The sequence below is a fragment of the Caretta caretta genome, chromosome 6, assembly GCF_965140235.1.
Source record: "Caretta caretta isolate rCarCar2 chromosome 6, rCarCar1.hap1, whole genome shotgun sequence".
In the NCBI taxonomy this organism is placed as follows: domain Eukaryota; kingdom Metazoa; phylum Chordata; order Testudines; family Cheloniidae; genus Caretta; species Caretta caretta.
Window position 1 is genome coordinate 92026975 of NC_134211.1, and position 19238 is coordinate 92046212.

Consider the following 19238-nt stretch of genomic DNA (forward strand, 5'->3'; position numbering starts at 1 on the left):
ATGAAGCTTAGCTGGATATTGTGGTGAAAAGTCTTAGAAGTTACTCCAGTGAGGTACTTTAATATTTGAGGAGCATGGCGTAATACTTAGTCTGTGTTCTGGTATAGATCCAAGGTACTAAGAGAGGCAGATGGCTGGAGAAGTAAGATGAAATTCTGTGTTCCCCAAGGACTGGTCTCAGATAGTATGTGCACAATCTTTTCCTTTTCGGTTTGTCCTAGAATCTTCAGGAACATGCTCAGATGTCTTAAATAATTCTCTCGAGGTACAGAGATGCCTTTCTGTGACTTAAAGGGTAATTTTGCCTCTCATTAAAGTACTGAACTGTCAGTCCTCAGTGTCTGCTGAATAAAGTCTAAGAGAAAGCTTTAACTTCTAGAATATGTTTCTCCCTGGATAATCCTTTGTAGCTGCAGTGTGACTGGTCCAGTTGCTGGACTTATACCTTTAACCTTCTACTGTGTTTCTCATCCAATTTCCCTTCTGTTTCTCTTTATCTCCTATTTCAAGGAGTTTCTCTCTCTTTCCAGAAGCCTTCTGACTTGGTCCTCTTAGAACTGGTTCATTTATCTTTTGCACTTTCCCACAAAACATTACATATTTCAGAACAGATAGAGGTCTGATAGGAAGACTTATTTTTTGTGTGGAATAGGTACAAATGGCCTTGTTTTAATGTAGGAGTGTCTTTTTCAGGACAAGTTTATACTCTGGTTTTGTTCAAAGTAGTTCAGAGTCACATCAAATTCAGTTAACACAGCTCAAATCCTATTTGACTCTCATTACACCAGTTTTAATTCTTTGTCAGTGGTATTAAACTTATCCTACACCATTAAAGGGAGCCAAAGCTCTTTGGCATTATAATGAACCATAGCTGCCTGCACATAGATACTATGGGAATTGGGACATGCAGTCTCTATGACTATGTGCCCCGCTCAGGGTACTTAAATATATGTATGGTTCTTAAAACTTTAAGGAGTTCTTATGCTTGAAAAGATTTCAGTGTTTGTCTTTATAACCATGTATTCTGCAAAATGGGACATGCAGGAGAATGAAGGGCACCCAACAAGAGAAACAAGGAATGTCTCCTGCCTAAGGGCTTGTGACTCAGCCCTGGTCTACACTAGGACTTTAGATCGAATTTAGCAGCGTTAAATCGATTTAAACCTGCACCCGTCCACACAATGAAGCCCTTTATTTCGACTTAAAGGGCTCTTAAAATCGATTTCCTTACTCCACCCCTGACAAGTGGATTAGCGCTTAAATCGACGTTGCCGGCTCGAATTTGGGGTACTGTGGACACAATTCGATGGTATTGGCCTCCGGGAGCTATCCCAGAGTGCTCCATTCTGACCGCTCTGGACAGCGCTCTCAACTCAGATGCACTGGCCAGGTAGACAGGAAAAGAACCGCGAACTTTTGAATCTCATTTCCTGTTTGGCCAGCGTGGCAAGCTGCAGGTGACCATGCAGAGCTCATCAGCAGAGGTGACCATGATGGAGTCCCAGAATCGCAAAAGAGCTCCAGCATGGACTGAACGGGAGGTACGGGATCTGATCGCTGTTTGGGGAGAGGAATCCGTGCTATCAGAACTCCGTTCCAGTTTTCGAAATGCCAAAACCTTTCTGAAAATCTCCCAGGGCATGAAGGACAGAGGCCATAACAGGGACCCGAAGCAGTGCCGCGTGAAACTGAAGGAGCTGAGGCAAGCCTACCAGAAAACCAGAGAGGCGAACGGCCGCTCTGGGTCAGAGCCCCAAACATGCCGCTTCTATGATGAGCTGCATGCCATTTTAGGGGGTTCAGCCACCACTACCCCAGCCGTGTTGTTTGACTCCTTCAATGGAGATGGAGGCAATACAGAAGTAGGTTTTGGGGACGAAGAAGATGATGATGAGGAGGTTGTAGATAGCTCACAGCAAGCAAGCGGAGAAACCGGTTTTCCCGACAGCCAGGAACTGTTTCTCACCCTAGACCTGGAGCCAGTACCCCCCGAACCCACCCAAGGCTGCCTCCTGGACTCAGCAGGCGGAGAAGGGACCTCTGGTGAGTGTACCTTTTAAAATGCTATACATGGTTTAAAAGCAAGCATGTGAAAGGATTACTTTGCCCTGGCATTTGCGGTTCTGCCTTTGCAAAAGGTTTCTGGGGAGGGCAGCCTTATTTCGTCCTTCATGGTAGGACACTTTACCACTCCAGGCCAGCAACACGTACTGGGGAATCACTGTAGAACAAAGCATTGCAGTGTATGTTTGCTGGCATTCAACCAAAATCCGTTCACGCGGTGGGAGGAGGCAAAATGCGACCTTGTAACGAAAGCACATGTGCTATGTATGTAATGTTAACTTTCAAGGTTTACCCTGAAAGAGTGTAGCCACTGTTTTATAAAATGTGTCTTTTTAAATACCGCTGTCCCTTTTTTTTTCTCCACCAGCTGCATGTGTTTCAATGATCACAGGATCTTCTCCTTCCCAGAGGCTAGTGAAGCTTAGAAAGAAAAAAAAACGCACTCGCGATGAAATGTTCTCCGAGCTCATGCTGTCCTCCCACACTGACAGAGCACAGACGAATGCGTGGAGGCAAATAATGTCAGAGTGCAGGAAAGCACAAAATGACCGGGAGGAGAGGTGGAGGGCTGAAGAGAGTAAGTGGCGGGCTGAAGAGAGTAAGTGGCGGGCTGAAGACAGGGCTGAAGCTCAAATGTGGCGGCAGCGTGATGAGAGGAGGCAGGATTCAATGCTGAGGCTGCTGCAGGACCAAACCAGTATGCTCCAGTGTATGGTTGAGCTGCAGCAAAGGCAGCTGGAGCACAGACTGCCACTGCAGCCCCTCTGTAACCAACCGCCCTCCTCCCCAAGTTCCATAGCCTCCACACCCAGACGCCCAAGAACACGGTGGGGAGGCCTCCGGCCAACCAGCCATTCCCCCACAGAGGATTGCCCAAAAAAAAGAAGGCTGTCATTCAATAAATTTTAAAGTTGTAAACTTTTAAAGTGCTGTGCTTAAAGTGCTGTGTGGCATTTTCCTTCCCTCCTCCACCACCCCTCCTGGGATACCTTGGTAGTCATCCCCCTATTTGTGTGATGAATGAATAACGAATGCATGACTGTGAAGCAGCAATGACTTTATTGGCTCTGCAAGCAATGATTAAAGGGAGGAGGGGAGGGTGGTTAGCTTACAGGGAAGTAGAGTGAACCAAGGGGCGGGGGGGGTTCATCAAGGAGAAACAAACAGAACTTTCACACTGTAGCCTGGCCAGTCATGAAACTGTTTTTCAAAGCTTCTCTGATGCGTACCGCGCCCTCCTGTGCTCTTCTAACCGCCCTGGTGTCTGGCTGCGCGTAACCAGCAGCCAGGCGATTTGCCTCAACCTCCCACCCCGCCATAAACGTCTCCCCCTTACTCTCACAGATATTGTGGAGCACACAGCAAGCAGTAATAACAGTGGGAATATTGGTTTCGCTGAGGTCTAAGCGAGTCAATAAACTGCGCCAGCGCGCCTTTAAACGTCCAAATGCACATTCTACCACCATTCTGCACTTGCTCAGCCTGTAGTTGAACAGCTCCTGACCACTGTCCAGGCTGCCTGTGTACGGCTTCATGAGCCATGGCATTAAGGGGTAGGCTGGGTCCCCAAGGATACATATAGGCATTTCAACATCCCCAACAGTTATTTTCTGGTCTGGGAATAAAGTCCCTTCCTGCAGCTTTTGAAACAGACCAGAGTTCCTGAAGATGCGAGCATCATGCACCTTTCCCGGCCATCCCACGTTGATGTTGGTGAAACGTCCCTTGTGATCCACCAGAGCTTGCAGCACTATCGAAAAGTACCCCTTGCGGTTTATGTACTCGGCGGCTTGGTGCTCCGGTGCCAAGATAGGGATATGGGTTCCATCTATAGCCCCACCACAGTTAGGGAATCCCATTGCAGCAAAGCCATCCACTATGACCTGCACATTTCCCAGGGTCACTACCCTTGATATCAGCAGATCTTTGATTGCGTGGGCTACTTGCATCACAGCAGCCCCCACAGTAGATTTGCCCACTCCAAATTGATTCCCAACTGACCGGTAGCTGTCTGGCGTTGCAAGCTTCCACAGGGCTATCGCCACTCGCTTCTCAACTGTGAGGGCTGCTCTCATCTTGGTATTCATGCGCTTCAGGACAGGGGAAAGCAAGTCACAAAGTTCCATGAAAGTGCCCTTACGCATGCGAAAGTTTCGTAGCCACTGGGAATCGTCCCAGACCTGCAACACTATGCGGTCCCACCAGTCTGTGCTTGTTTCCCGAGCCCAGAATCGGCGTTCCACAGCATGAACCTGCCCCATTAGCACCATGATGCATGCATTGTCAGGGCCCATGCTTTCAGAGAAATCTGTGTCCATGTCCTGATCACTCACGGGACCGCGCTGACGTCGCCTCCTCGCCCGGTATCGCGTTGCCATGTTCTGGTGCTGCATATACTGCTGGATAATGCGTGTGGTGGTTAATGTGCTCCTAATTGCCAAAGTGAGCTGAGCGGGCTCCATGCTTGCCGTGGTATGGCGTCCGCACAGAAAAAAGGCGCGGAACGATTGTCTGCCGTTGCTCTGACGGAGGGAGGGGCGACTGACGACACGGCTTACAGGGTTGGCTTCAGGGAGCTAAAATCAACAAAGGGGGTGCCTGTACATCAAGGAGTATTTCAGGCAGGACTGCACGGAGGGTTCCAATAAGAAATGGTGCACCTAAGTTATCGTTGTTATTGGAACAAGGAGGTTAGCCTGGCCTCTGATTGATACATGGCTAGATTTACCTCGCTGCACCTTCTCTGTGAGTGACTGCAGTGTGACCTAGAGGAATGAGTCCCCTAGACAGGGGAGGAGGCAAATGAGTACAAAACAAATCTGGTCTATTTCTTGTTTTGACCCACTCCATCTATCTTTTACATCTTTGGCTGGCAGCAGACGGTGCAGAAGGACTGCATGCCATCCACATCTCATGGCTGCTCGGCAGAAGATGGTACAGTACGCCTGCTAGCCATCCCCATCTCTTGCCTGCCTGGCAGAAGATGGTGCAATACGACTGCTAGCAATCCTCATCTCTTGCCTGCCTGGCAGAAGATGGTACAGTACGACTGCTAGCAGTCCGTATCGCCTGCCTGCTCACCATAAGACGGTTCAATAGGACTGACTGCAGGACTAAAGAGAATGACCTGGTCAAGTCACTCCAAATGTAGTCCCTGCGCCCATGTCTGCCCAGGCGCTCCCAGCCGACGCGGCCAGGAGCACCTCGGACACGATGAGGACGACTACCAGTCGTATTGCACCGTCTGCTGCCAGAAGGCAAGGGGTTACTGCTACTGTGCAGCAAAGCCGTACCGCGTCTGCCAGCACCCAGGAGACATAGGGTGACGGTTACCTGAGCGGGCTCCATGCTTGCTGTGGTATGGCGTCTGCACAGGTAACTCAGGAAAAAAGGCGCGAAATGATTGTCTGCCCTTGCTTTCACGGGGGGAGGGAGGGAACGGGAGGCTGACGATATGTACCCAGAACCACCCGCGACAATGTTTTAGCCCCATCAGGCATTGGGATCTCAACCCAGAATTCCAATGGGCAGCGGAGACTGCGGGAACTGTGGGATAGCTACCCACAGTGCAACGCTCCGGAAGTCGACGCTTGCCTCGGTACTGTGGAAGCGCTCCGCCGAGTTAATGCACTTAATGCACTTAGAGCATTTTCTGTGGGGACACACACACTCGAATTTATAAAACCGATTTCTAAAAAACCGACTTCTATAAATTCGACCTTATTCCGTAGTGTAGAGTGCGACTCTATAGCAATGTGGAAGATTGGGCTGCCCCATGTGGCCCTCTTGTGGTTAGGGTGTCTCTTCTCTGCCCTTTATTCTCTCCTTCCAGGCCCTTTTACAGATACTCCACCGTTTGTCCAGTTGCCATCCTTATAGGGGTTGGGGTTTATTCAGACAAGTAAAACTCAGAGAGTCCCAAAAATCTGTCCTAATGCATGGCTCTTACCTCAGAGCCTGGGTGAGCGAGAGGATTCCTTCATCTTGTCCTTTTTCTTTTTTATGAGTTCTGCCTCGGGTTTAGCTTGTATCTGTACTGCTCAGCACTGATTCCCCTTTAAACTTCCCCGAGTCAGTTTCCTCAAACAACTGCTTCAACTCTCTCATAAGGAACCAGGTGCTTGTGGTTCCCTCTCTGTGCCAGATGTCTCTGGTCAGCTCATTTAGCAAGCTGGCCCCAGGCTTCAGGTCTCCTGCAGGCTGCTCCCTTGCTTGCTTTCATTCCTTTTGCTGGCTCACAAGCATGCTAGCTTGCCACACATTAAGTCACCCTGTGACCCTGCTACTGCTGTTGGAAACAGGAGTATGTCAAGTGCACTATAGAACTTTTAGTGCGCAGTAGCAAGGTCCACACGGTGACTGAGTGTGCATCAGGCTAGTGTGCTCTAGACTCGTGCCCTGGCCTGCTGCACACACAAGTTGTGATGTAGATAAGCCCTAATATAGGAGATGTGGCAGGTGAACAAACTACGGCCCAATAACCAGTTACACTTAAACTGCCATCTTTAAAAGAGATTTCTGTGAGGAGTAGAAAAATTCACTTTAGCTGCTGTCTATATGACACTGGGGACATCTAGTGACTGGCAGGCTAACAGCAAATGTGCATTATCCCTGCAGGAGGGGGAGGGCATGTCTTGGGGCAGCCAGCACTCAAGGCTATGTTTCCTAATTAATAGTGCCTGCCTTGTAATGAATTCAATATTGGCTACCTGCCAAACCTGGCATATTCTCTCTCTCTCTGCCCCTCTCTCCCACTCCCTCTCTGCATCTTTGCTTGATTGCAAAGAGGCTCGTTTGACTGTTATGAAAAGCCATCTGATTAGGGCTTTCATTAACCCAGGAGCAGAGCTGCTCAATTCAGGTTGGGCAGGAGAAATTTTGTAAGTGCTTCAGACTAGCAAAGTTGCCCATGTTGAAGGAGTCTCAATACTAAACTGCCCTCTTGAGTGTATAGCTCAGCTTACAACAATCTTCCCTCCCCACCAACTGACGTATAGAAAACTAAACTATAGATACCCTGTTTTCCCTACATCCCATTCCTAGATGCAATAGCTGATGGATTCCTTCATCAAGTAGTTGCTGAACCGACTAGAGGAGATGCCATTTTAGACTTGGTTTTAGTGAGTAGTGAGGACCTCATAGAAGAAATGGCTGTAGGGGACAACCTTGGCTCAAGTGATCATGAGCTAATTCAGTTCAAACTGAACGGAAGGATAAACAAAAATAAATCTGCGACTAGGGTTTTTGATTTCAAAAGGGCTGACTTTCAAAAATTAAGGAAATTAGAAAGGGAAGTGGATTGGACTGAAGAACTTATGGATCTAAAGGCAAAGGAGGCCTGGGATTACTTTAAGTCAAAGCTGCAGAAGCTATTGGAAGCCCGCATCCCAAGAAAGGGGAAAAAATTCATAGGCAGGAGTTGTAGACCAAGCTGGATGAGCAAACATCTCAGAGAGGTGATTAAGAAAGAGCAGAAAACAGACAGGGAGTGGAAGAAGGGAGGGATCAGCAAGGAAAGCTACCTTATTGAGGTCAGAATATGTAGGGATAAAGTGAGAGAGGCTAAAAGTCAAGTAGAGTTGGACCTTGCAAAGGGAATTAAAACCAATAGTAAAAGGTTCTATAGCTATATAAATAAGAAGAAAAGAAAGAAAGAAGAAGTGGGACTGCTAAACACTGAGGATGGAGTGGAGGTTAAGGATAATCTAGGCATGGCCCAATATCTAAACAAATACTTTGCCTCCATCTTTAATAAGGTTAATGAGGATCTTAGGGGTAATGGTAGCATGACAAATGGGAATGAGGATATGGAGGTAGATATTACCATATCTGAGGTAGAAGCGAAACTCGAACAGCTTAATGGGAATAAATCGGGGGCCCAGATAATCTTCATCCAAGAATATTAAAGGAATTGGCACATGAAATTACAAGCCCATTAGCAAGAATTTTTAATGAATCTGTAAATTCAGTGGTTGTACCGTATGACTGGAGAATTGCTAACATAGTTCCTATTCTTAAGAAAGGAAAAAAAAGTGATCCAGGTAACTACAGGCTTGTTAGTTTGACATCTGTAGTATGCACGTTCTTGGAAAAAATTTTGAAGGAGAAAGTAGTTAAGGACATTAGGTCAATGGTAAATGGTACAAAATACAGCATGGTTTTACAAAAGGTAGATCGTGCCAAACCAACCTGATCTCCTTCTTTGAGAAAGTAACAGATTTTTTAGACAAAGGAAACACAGTGGATCTAATTTACCTAGATTTCAGTAAGGCGTTTGATACTGTGCCACATGGAGAATTATTAGTTAAATTGGAAAAGAGGGGGATCAATATGAAAATTGAAAGGTGGATAAGGAATTGGTTAAAGGGGAGACTACAGCGAGTCATACTGAAAGGTGAACTGTCAGGCTGGAGGGAGGTTACCAGTAGAATTCCTCAAGGATCGGTTTTGGGACCAATCTTATTTAATCTTTTTATTACTGACTTCAGCACAAAAAGTGGGAGTGTGCTAATAACGTTTGCTTATGATACAAAGCTGGGAGGTATTGCCAATTTAGAGAAGGACCGGGATATCGTACAGGAGGATCTGGATGACCTTGTAAACTGGAGTAATAGTAATAGGATGAAATTTAACAGTGAGAAGTATAAGGTCATGCATTTAGGGATTAATAACAAGAATTTTAGTTATAAGCTGGGGACGCATCAATTAGAAGTAACGGAGGAGGAGAAAGACCGTAGAGTATTGGTTGATCACAGGATGACTATGAGCCGCCAATGTGATATGGCCGTGAAAAAAACTAATGCGGTCTTGGGATGCATTAGGCGAGGTATTTCCAGTAGAGATAAAGAGGTGTTAGTACCGTTAAACAAGGCACTGGTGAGACCTCACCTGGAATACTGTGTGCAGTTCTGGTCTCTCATGTTTAAGAAGGATGAATTCAAACTGGAACAGGTACAGAGAAGGGCTACTAGGATGATCCGAGGAATGGAAAACCTGTCTTACGAAAGGAGACTCAAGGAGCTTGGCTTGTTTAGCTTAACCAAAAGAAGGTTGAGGGGAGATATGATTGCTCTCTATAAATATATCAGAGGGATAAATACCGGAGAGGGAGAGGAATTATTTAAGCTCAGTACCAATGTGGACACAAGAACAAATGGATATAAACTGGCCATCAGGAAGTTTAGACTTGAAATTAGATGGTTTCTAACCATCAGAGGAGTGAAGTTCTGGAATAGCCTTCCAAGGGAAGCAGTGGGGGCAAAAGACCTATCTGGCTTCAAGATTAAACTCAATAAGTTTATGGAGGAGATGGTATGATGGGATAACATGATTTTGGCAATTAATTGATCTTTAACTATTCATGGTAAATAGGCCCAATGGCCTGTGATAAGATGTTAGATGGGGTGGGATCTGAGTTACTACAGAGAATTCTTTCCTGTGTATCTGGCTGGTGAATCTTGCCCATATGCTCAGGGTTCAGCTGATCACCATATTTGGGGTCGGGAAGGAATTTTCCTCCAGGGCAGATTGGAAGAGGCCCTGGGGGTTTTTTGCCTTCCTCTGTAGCATGGGGCACGGGTCACTTGCTGGAGGATTCTCTGCACCTTGAAGTCTTTAACCCATGATTTGAGGACTTCAATAGCTCAGACATAGGTGAGAGGTTTATCGCAGGAGTGGATGGGTGAGATTCTGTGGCCTGCATTGTGCAGGAGTGCTAGATGATCATAATGGTCCCTTCTGACCTTAATATCTATGAAAAAGTGTCATATACTTTCTTGGGTTCTCTCACTGCTGATTACCAAAGGCCTTTCTGTGTCTATTGTAGCTCCTTCCTGAGCAGCCTGCTTACCTATGTGAAGGGTAGACTGAGTTATCAAGGAGGAAGCCTCTGTTAACACACAGCTGTATCTTGGGAATTTTTATTCCTAATGTGGCAGTTTCATGGTGTTAGGGTAAAATTTATTATTTGTTTCAGTTTGGATGAATACAGGTTGGGTCTTGAACCCTGTGAAACACTTCAGACTTTCCACCCTCTTCTTTCCCCTTCATGTAACTTCTTTACATGGAGGACTGTAGAGAGTACGTGTGTCCAAAATGGGAGAAGGCTACTTTCCCCAGGCATCCAGAGCCCGTGTGACACCGTTCAGATTTGGGACAGAATCAAACTGATTTCAGATGCAAGGGAAGGGATTCTATTTTGAAAGAGGGCATCTACCACCAAAATGTGCAACAAAATATGCTGGCATTGTCTGTATTCAAGAATAGTCCCATTTAGCCAGTGGTGTGGCTTCATTGGTGCTGATGCACATTAGTACAGAAGGAAATGCAGGAATGTAAATGTATTGAGCCATAGATTAGCTCTGTCTATGCACAGCCTGGTTTGCTTTCGTCTATGCTTAGGGGGTCAGCATTTCTGCAGGTCTAATGCTAAATGGGGGCTATTCCAGATTGAAGAAAAGGCCTTAATCTGAAGGAGTTTTAGTGTAAGTGGAGAACGGCGGAGGGAGCACTCCAAAAAAAACTGAACAAGTGTTTGGAAGTCGGATACCATTTGTATTTTTATGCTGGTGATTTAATTGCTGGTGCTCTTCCCACTAACAGTATCCGTGCATGGTGCTAGGATACCCCGTTGCAGGATGTGCTGTGGGTACCTCAAAAGGTGGTGCTTTCCTCTCTGACTTAGTATTGACTGCAATGCCCCATGTTGGAAGTAAATGTATCTGTGCTGCAATAATTAGTTTTGGTGACCCAGTCACCAAGCATTCAATGACCAATCACTCAGGCACTGTGTATCTCAATCTGGATGATGTCAGATTCGTCGAGGGGTGGATGGGGTAAAATGGAGAAGTGCGGGTGAGGAAAGCTGCATGTGTGTGGATCTATTCTGATATGGTACTACAAACGTGCTGCTGGTGAGCAGTTCCTTGAAAACAACCTTCTCTCCCTTTTCCTGCAGATCCCCATAATAAAGCTGGCCCTAGGAGCAGCTCATGTGTTTGGGTCAGCAGGCTCAAGAGCCAGCTCTTCAGCCCTTGTCTTTGCTCTTGCAGCGTGGAACTTAGGTGCAAGCACACACGTACCAGGATGAGAAGGGCAGAAAACAATGGAGAGGGGAAAATGGACAGAAAAAAATTAGAAGCTGGGGTATAATGTGAGGAGATACGGAGGAATGGAGGAGGTGCCCATCCACCAGTCTGTCCCAACACAGGGCCTCCAGAAAAAAGAGGTTAGGAAAAAGGGGGGGGAATGCATCTCTGACCCTTCCTGGTCTTGTTGAGTGCAGCCCCTGCCAAGTTTCAGGCCTCTAGCTGTCATCTGGCTCTGGGTAGAAACACATGGCTGGCTCTCTCTCTCTCTCTCTCTCAGACTGGGCCCTAGGCTGCAGTCCTGTGACAAACCATAATTACTCAGCAGATCTGACTTAGGCACAGACCCTGCGGTTTTGTTTCCTCCAGGAGCAATGATAGTGGTTAACTCAGTAATCAGACAGCCTCCGTAAAGCAAAGTAGTATTTGTTTAGAACAAAAAACATGTAATAGAAAACAGGTCTGAAAACAATAAAACACATGTCTAGCTTACCAGGTACCTAACCATCTTCCACAATGGGAATCCTGGGATGTCTGAGCTTCCTTCAGACTCCCACCATGAGACTCCTAACATCTGGCTGGCATAGTCCATTCCCATAACACACAAACTGTATTCTCCCTGAAGCAAGGGGGAGAAATACTTTAAAAACTGATTAAACTTTTTGATCTCCAAGCTCCCAGCTGTCAAAACAAGCTTTACTTTTCTTTGGAGACATGGTCTTTGTAATTAACATCTTTCCCCCACTGTCTTTCAAATGTGTGCTGGGGTGTCCTTATCTAGCACTATTATGTTGCTTTCCAGTTTCTCTTCTCACACTCCCCTATTAAGTTAGATCAAACCCACCACAGTTATATACTAACTTTACCTTACAGACCAGGTGTCACAATTCTAAGGCTGCTGATGGGTGCCTCCTACTGTTTGGACACTGAAAATTCCTTAGGTATATCCATCTGCCTGAGCAAGGTCTCTGTGGCAGAAAAGAGAGTCAAATAATCCAACTGTGCCTGAAGGGGGTGGGGATTCTAATTCCCATTCCTTAGTCTCTTTAGTGTAGTCCCAGATTCTCTAATCGTGAAAGGGATAGAGAGTAGTGGTACCAACTGCTTAATGGCTTGCCTTGAGGCTTGGCGAACCTGTCCTTCCTGGTTGGCATACCAGAACCTGTTATTTTGTAGGTATAAATGTGGGCCACAATAGGCCACCTCTTAATGTATACCTTAAGTACATAGCCTCACAATAACCAATCTTGTATGTTGCTGGATTGGCTGTTACCCTTGCATCCGTGAGGGGTTGAAGTACCGCGGCTATTTGTTTCAGGTGGTCATGGTCCCCCTAATTCTGGCTGTAGATGACAATGTCATCCAACTAGGTGGCAGTATATAGTCCATATTGCAATATTTTTATCCATCAACCTCAGGAAGGTTGCAGCTGCATTGTGGAGTCAGAATGGCATGGTACAGAAGTGGTACAAGCCGAAGGGCATGGAAAAAGCTGTCTTTTCCTTGGAGTCATGTGTGAGGGAGATCTGCCACTACCCTTTGGTAAGATCAGTGGTAGACATACACTAAGCTGTCCCAACTGGTCCAATAACTCATCTATGGGATAGGAATCAAATTTAGATATCATGTTGACTGTGTGGAAGTGTATCGTCCTGTCCAGATTAGGGACCAGGACAATGGAGCTCCCTCCACTCACTACAGTATATCTCCATCACTCCCAGGTCTAACATTGCTTGAAGCTCCTGATAGCTTATGTCCCACATTTTCCCAGTGCGGGGCTGAGGGTTTCCCCTCACTTTTTGTCCTGGTGCTGTTTCAGTAGGATGGGTCTTTCCTGGAGTGGACAAGAAGATGATGGGGAACAAGTCCACTAGTTCCTGGACTTGTGTCCTCTGTTCACTGTGTAAGGCTTCCCCCATCTTTACAGGCGTGCAGATTATTTCCATCAGTGTGTGGGGTTCTAGTTCTGGTTCGGGGGGGGAGGAGGAAGGAGTCGATGAAAGGCCCTCCTTGGCCTTCTAGGCCTTTAGAAGTTTGTAGGATAAATTTGGGTGTTTTCCTTTGTTTCTGGTTGCTAGATTTTCTAACTGATGGGGCTCACCTTTCTAATTACCTTGAAGGGCCCTTGCCAGCGGGCTAAAAGTTCAGACTCTGGGCTGGGTAGTAGTACAAGTAAGCTATCACCTGGTTTAAACCCTCTTAACTGAGCTGTGCAGTTATAGGAGGTCTCTTGTGCATGTTGAGCCTGCAGAAGGTTTTCTCTGGCAAATGCTCCCAGTTCTTTAAGTCATCTCCGTAACTGGAAAGGTGCATTGGTTTGTGGCAGCACTGCTATTTCGGGGGAATGCCAAGATTTTAAGGCCTGAAAGGGCCAATGGGATCATTTAGTCTGACCTCCTGCATCACACAAGGCTAAGGCCAGAGGACTGACTTGAGTTAATTTGTGTTTGAACTAAAGCATGTCTTTTCAAAAAACATCTAATCATGATTTTAAAATTGCCAATGATGGAGAATCTACCACAGCCCTTGGGTAAGTTGTACAAATGGTTAATTACCATGTAGTGTTAAAATGTGCACCTCCCCTCTAATTTGAATTTGTCTAGCTTCAACTTCCAGCCATTGGTTCTTGTTACACCCTTGTCTGCTACACTGAAAAGCCCTCCATTATCGAATATCTATTCCCTGTGTCGATACTAATAAACTGTGATCAAATCACCCTTAACCTCACCTTTGTTAAGCTAAATAGATTGAGCTCCTGGAGTCAATCACTGTAAGACATGTTTTCTAATTCTTTAATTATTCTGGTGGCTCTTCTCTGAACCCTCTCCAATTTATCAACATCCTTCTTGAATTGTGAACACCAGAATTGGACACAGTATTCCTGTAGCAGTTGCACCAATACTAAATACAGGGGTAATCTAACCTCCATACTCCTACTTAATGTTCCCCTGTTAATATATCCAAGGATCATATTAGCCCTTTTGGTGACAATGTTGCATTGGAAGCTGACATTGAGCTAATTATCCACCACGACCCGCAAGTCCTTTTCAGAGTCACTGCTTCCCAGGATAGAGTCCCCACACTGTAAGTGTAGACTGTTCTTTGTTCCTAGATGTATGACTTTACATTTGGCCATAGTACAATGCATATTGTTTGCTTGTGCCTGGCTTACCAAGCAATCCAGATTGCCCTGTCCTCGTCCTTATTTACTTCTCCTCTAATATTTGTTTCATCTGCAAACTTTATGAGTGATGATTTTGTTTTTTTCACAGTCATTGATTAAAATGTTAAATAGTATAAGTCCAAGATCTGATATCTATCAGACCCCATTAGAAACAGACCCACTCAATAACAATTCCCCATTTACAATTACTGGAAATGGCACACCTTGATTATCACTATAAAAGGTTTTCTTCCCCCCCGCCTCCCTGCCCTTTGCTGGTATTAGCTCATCTTAAGTGATCACTCTCCTTACAGTGTGTATGGTAACACCCATTGTTTCATGTTCTCTATGTAAATAAATCTCCCCAGTGTATTTTCCACTGAATGCATCCGATGAAGTGAGCTGTAGCTCACGAAAGCTTATGCTCAAATAAATTGGTTAGTCTCCAAGGTGCCACAAGTCCTCCTTTTTGCGAATACAGACTAACACGGCTGCTACTCTGAAACCTATCAGTCAGACAGTTTTTAATCCATTTAATGTATGCCATGTTGATTTTTTTTATCATTCTAGTTTCTTCATTAAAGTATGTGGTTCCAAATCAAACACCTTACAGAGGTCTAAGTATATTACGTCATCATTATTACTTTTATCAACCAAACTCTAATCTCATCAAAAAAGATATCAAGTTAGTTTGACGTGTATTTTCCATAAAGCCATGTTGATTAGCATTAATTATATTACGCCCTTTAATTCTTTCTTAATCAAGTCGTGTATCAGCTGTTCCATTAGTTTGCTTGGGATTGATGTCAAGCTGGCAAGCCCATTATTACCCAGGTTGTCCTGTTTACACTTTTTAAATATTGGCACATCAGCATCCTTCCTGTCCTCTGGAACTTCTCCAGTGTTTCAAGTCTTACTGAAAATCAACATCAATGGTCCACGGAACTCCTAGGCCAGCGATTTTAAAATTCTTGAATGCAAGGTTTCTAGACCTACTGATTTTAAAAATTTCTAGCGTTCGTAGCTGCTCTTTAACATCTTCCTTAGTTATTAGACTGGAAAGTATTTAATCTTCATCATCCATCATCATCATCATGATAAGATATGAATATATCATCTGTTTTTCCCTACATACAGAACAGAAATATTTATTGAACACTTCTGCCTTTTCTGCTTTATTATTAACAGTTCTACTATTGCCATCTAGTAATGGACCAATACCATTGTTAGGATTCTTTTGTTCTTAATATACTTAAAAATATCCTTTTATTGTCCTTAATTCTACTGATCATAGTTTTTGCCTTGTGTCCTCTAGCTTCCCTTATCAATTTTTTACAATTCCTAGCTTCTGATTTGTATAAATTACTATCAGGGTCCCCTTCATTCTATTTGAGTGACTTGTGGTCCCAGGGCCATATAGTGCTGCTTTATTAAGTACCAAAGCAGAGATGACATTAGTTGGGACTGGGCATAGATCCCATGTCCTCATGGAATCAGAGCTGTGTGGACTAGAAAAAGCAATATCCCAGCTCTACAGCAGCTTTTTTATTCTTTAACAAAACTTTATGCTTTTCCTGTTGTGTTGCCCTGTTGAGTGATGTAATTGAGTCCCATTTCTTTTGCTCTTTTCCATAATTCCTCTTAATCAGGGAAATTGACAGGGAGGAAGGATGTGTTTATGGCTAAAGCATTGGTGTCAGGGGATCTGTGTTCTATGACCTTGGGAAAGTTACCCTCTCTCTTACTCAGTTTCCCTGTCTCTAAAGCTGATAATGATGCTCACCTTATGGGTCCAAGAGATGGAAGGCACTAGCGAATGGAACATTATTACTATGATTAAATGAGAAGAGGACAGGTTAAACAGTTATTTATAGCTACATGTTCAAAGACACCAGAAGACCTGGTGAGGTGCGTGAAGATTGAGATCTCATAAGGGCAACCTGGAGGTCCAGGTAGGCAGTCAGGAGGTGGGATGTTCCATTACAAGATAGGAGTCTCATTCTCAAATTGGGAGGATTTCTGTGTGTTCTGGACTCAGCATCCTGACACATTTTGGTGTGACAGTGTTTTGTCTCTTACAGATAATTTACACAGGAAAAATACTGGGCCGCTGTCCCAGACCCTCTGATCTGAAGCAGTACTTCCCACAGGCCCCAAGGAGTTGCAACAAAAGTGGCATAAAGCCACCTTTCTGTCCTTCAGTCCTGGAAGTGACTTAGGCCAGTTTTCCCTCTAGTGCAACTTAGAGCAGCCTCAGGTTTGCTCTGTTCTGTGACTGGTAGCAGCCTCCCAGGGGTACTCTGCCAGCCCAGGAACACCAAAGAGCAGGGCAGTCTGGCCATGCCCTCTCTTATCTACAGACCTCACCACTTGTCAGGATGGGGCCAAGAGTGGCTGACTTAAAGCCAGTTCTATGAGCTTCACACCACTCTGGGATTCCACTATGCAAGCCAAATCCTAAACTGGTGAGTTAAACCATGATTCCATCCAGTCTGGGCTGCCAGGCTGGCACAAAAAGGATTGAGCAGGGCTGAGAATATGACCTTTTTTGTGTGCTACTTTATAATAGAAAGGGGGGTCTGGGAGTTTGTTTTGTTTTTAAACCCTGTTCCTGTGTTTGTTCTTTACATTAGAAATATCAGGAAGGTTGTTTTCTTTTGCTGGAGTACTCCTTGGAGGTCCAGAGAACTGGAGGTGCAGCTTTCTCAGCTCTCAGTTGAAGGGACAAAGTGTTGTGAATCTTCCACAAAAGAGTTTCTCTCTCTCTCTCTCTCCTTTCACATGTGATGTCCTACCCCTATTAGTTCTCTAGTTGTCCACAGAATCTTGGAGGAAAAACAGCGCATGAATTTCTAAGGTGAAAGAAAAGCTGAGTCGTTCCCCATTTAAACAAAAGCTAACCAAACAAAACAACCCTTTCAGTCATAGAATCATAGGGTTAGAAGAAACCACAAGGGTCATCTAGTCTAACCTCAAGTCCTTCCACGTAGCTCACAAAGAAGTAAAAATGGTCATAAATAGTTGTATTTACCTTTTGAAGTGGTAGCAAGTGTCACTTTTGTGTCATAAAATTGGTGCATAAAATGTGTTTTTAGCAGGTTTACAGAGAGTAGACATTAGAAATAAGGTTTCAGAGTAACAGCCGTGTTAGTCTGTATTCGCAAAAAGAAAAGGAGGACTTGTGGCACCTTAGAGACTAACCAATTTATTTGAGCATAAGCTTTCGTGAGCTACAGCTCACTTCATCGGATGCATACTGTGGAAAGTATAGAAGATCTTTTTATATACACAAAGCATGAAAAAATGGGTGTTTACCACTACAAAAGGTTTTCTCTCCCCCCACCCCACTCTCCTGCTGGTAATAGCTTATCTAAAGCGATCACTCTCCTTTCAATGTGTATGATAATCAAGTTGGGCCATTTCCAGCACAAATCTAGGTTTCCTCCCCCCCGCGTGCCCCCCCCACAAACCCACTCTCCTGTTGGTAATAGCTTATCTAAAATGATCACTCTCCTTACAATGTGTATGATAATCAAAGTGGGCCATTTCCAGCACAAATCCAGGGTTTAACAAGAACGTCTGGGGGGGGGGGGGGTTTGGAAAAAACAAGGGGAAATAGGTTACCTTGCATAATGACTTAGCCACTCCCAGTCTCTATTCAAGCCTAAGATAATTGTATCCAATTTGCAAATGAATTCCAATTCCACAGTCTCTCGCTGGAGTCTGGTTTTGAAGTTTTTTTGTTGTAATATCGCAACTTTCATGTCTGTAATCGCGTGACCAGAGAGATTGAAGTGTTCTCCGACTGGTTTATGAATGTTATAATTCTTGACATCTGATTTGTGTCCATTTATTCTTTTACGTAGAGACTGTCCAGTTTGACCAATGTACATGGCAGAGGGGCATTGCTGGCACATGATGGCATATATCACATTGGTGGATGTGCAGGTGAATGAGCCTCTGATAGTGTGGCTGATGTTATTAGGCCCTGTGATGGTGTTCCCTGAATAGATATATGGGCACAGTTGGCAACAGGCTTTGTTGCAAGGATAGGTTCCTGGGTTAGTGGTTCTGTTGTGTGGTATGTGGTTGCTGGTGAGTATTAGCTTCAGGTTGGGGGGCTGTCTGTAGGCAAGGACTGGCCTGTCTCCCAAGATTTGTGTGAGTGTTGGGTCATCCTTCAGGATAGGTTGTAGATCCTTAATAATGCGTTGGAGAGGTTTTAGTTGGGGGCTGAAGATGACGGCTAGTGGTGTTCTGTTATTTTCTTTGTTAGGCCTGTCCTGTAGTAGGTGACTTCTGGGAACTCTTCTGGCTCTATCAATCTGTTTCTTCATTTCCGCAGGTGGGTATTGTAGTTGTAAGAATGCTTGATAGAGATCTTGTAGGTGTTTGTCTCTGTCTGAGGGGTTGGAGCAAATGCGGTTGTATCGCAGAGCTTGGCTGTAGACAGTGGATCGTGTGGTGTGGTCAGGGTGAAAGCTGGAGGCATGTAGGTAGGAATAGCGGTCAGTAGGTTTCCGGTATAGGGTGGTGTTTATGTGACCATCGTTTATTAGCACTGTAATGTCCAGGAAGTGGATCTCTTGTGTGGACTGGTCCAGGCTGAGGTTGATGGTGGGATGGAAATTGTTGAAATCATGGTGGAATTCCTCAAGGGCTTCTTTTCCATGGGTCCAGATGATGAAGATGTCATCAATATAGCGCAAGTAGAGTAGGGGCATTAGGGGACGAGAGCTGAAGAAGCGTTGTTCTAAGTCAGCCATAAAAATGTTGGCATACTGTGGGGCCATGCGGGTACCCATAGCAGTGCCGCTGGTTTGAAGGTATACATTGTCCCCAAATGTAAAATAGTTATGGGTAAGGACGAAGTCACAAAGTTCAGCCACCAGGTTAGCCGTGACGTTATCGGGGATAGTGTTCTT

At 45.0% G+C, this 19238-nt stretch overlaps 2 protein-coding genes across 39 annotated transcripts in view; both read left to right on the top strand.

Moving 5' to 3' along the window:
• NRXN3 (neurexin 3) overlaps positions 1-19238 on the top strand; it is a 1412371-nt gene that overhangs the window by 431821 nt on the left and 961312 nt on the right. The gene's annotated exons all lie outside the window — the stretch shown is intronic.
• On the top strand, positions 1113-5969 carry LOC142072386 (uncharacterized). Its single transcript, XM_075129039.1, has 3 exons — positions 1113-2043; positions 2432-2891; positions 5897-5969. Exons 1-3 carry the CDS (start codon positions 1464-1466, stop codon positions 5967-5969), a joined length of 1113 nt encoding a protein of 370 aa, XP_074985140.1. The 5' UTR covers positions 1113-1463.

Coding starts and splice junctions, on each gene's coding strand:
- LOC142072386 (XM_075129039.1), top strand. CDS start 1,464: ATGCAGAGCTCATCAGCAGAGGTGACCATGATGGAGTCCCAGAATCGC. Junction 2,044..2,431: donor AGGCGGAGAAGGGACCTCTG/GTGAGTGTACCT, acceptor TTTCTCCACCAG/CTGCATGTGTTTCAATGATC. Junction 2,892..5,896: donor CCCAGACGCCCAAGAACACG/GTGGGGAGGCCT, acceptor CTCTCCTTCCAG/GCCCTTTTACAGATACTCCA.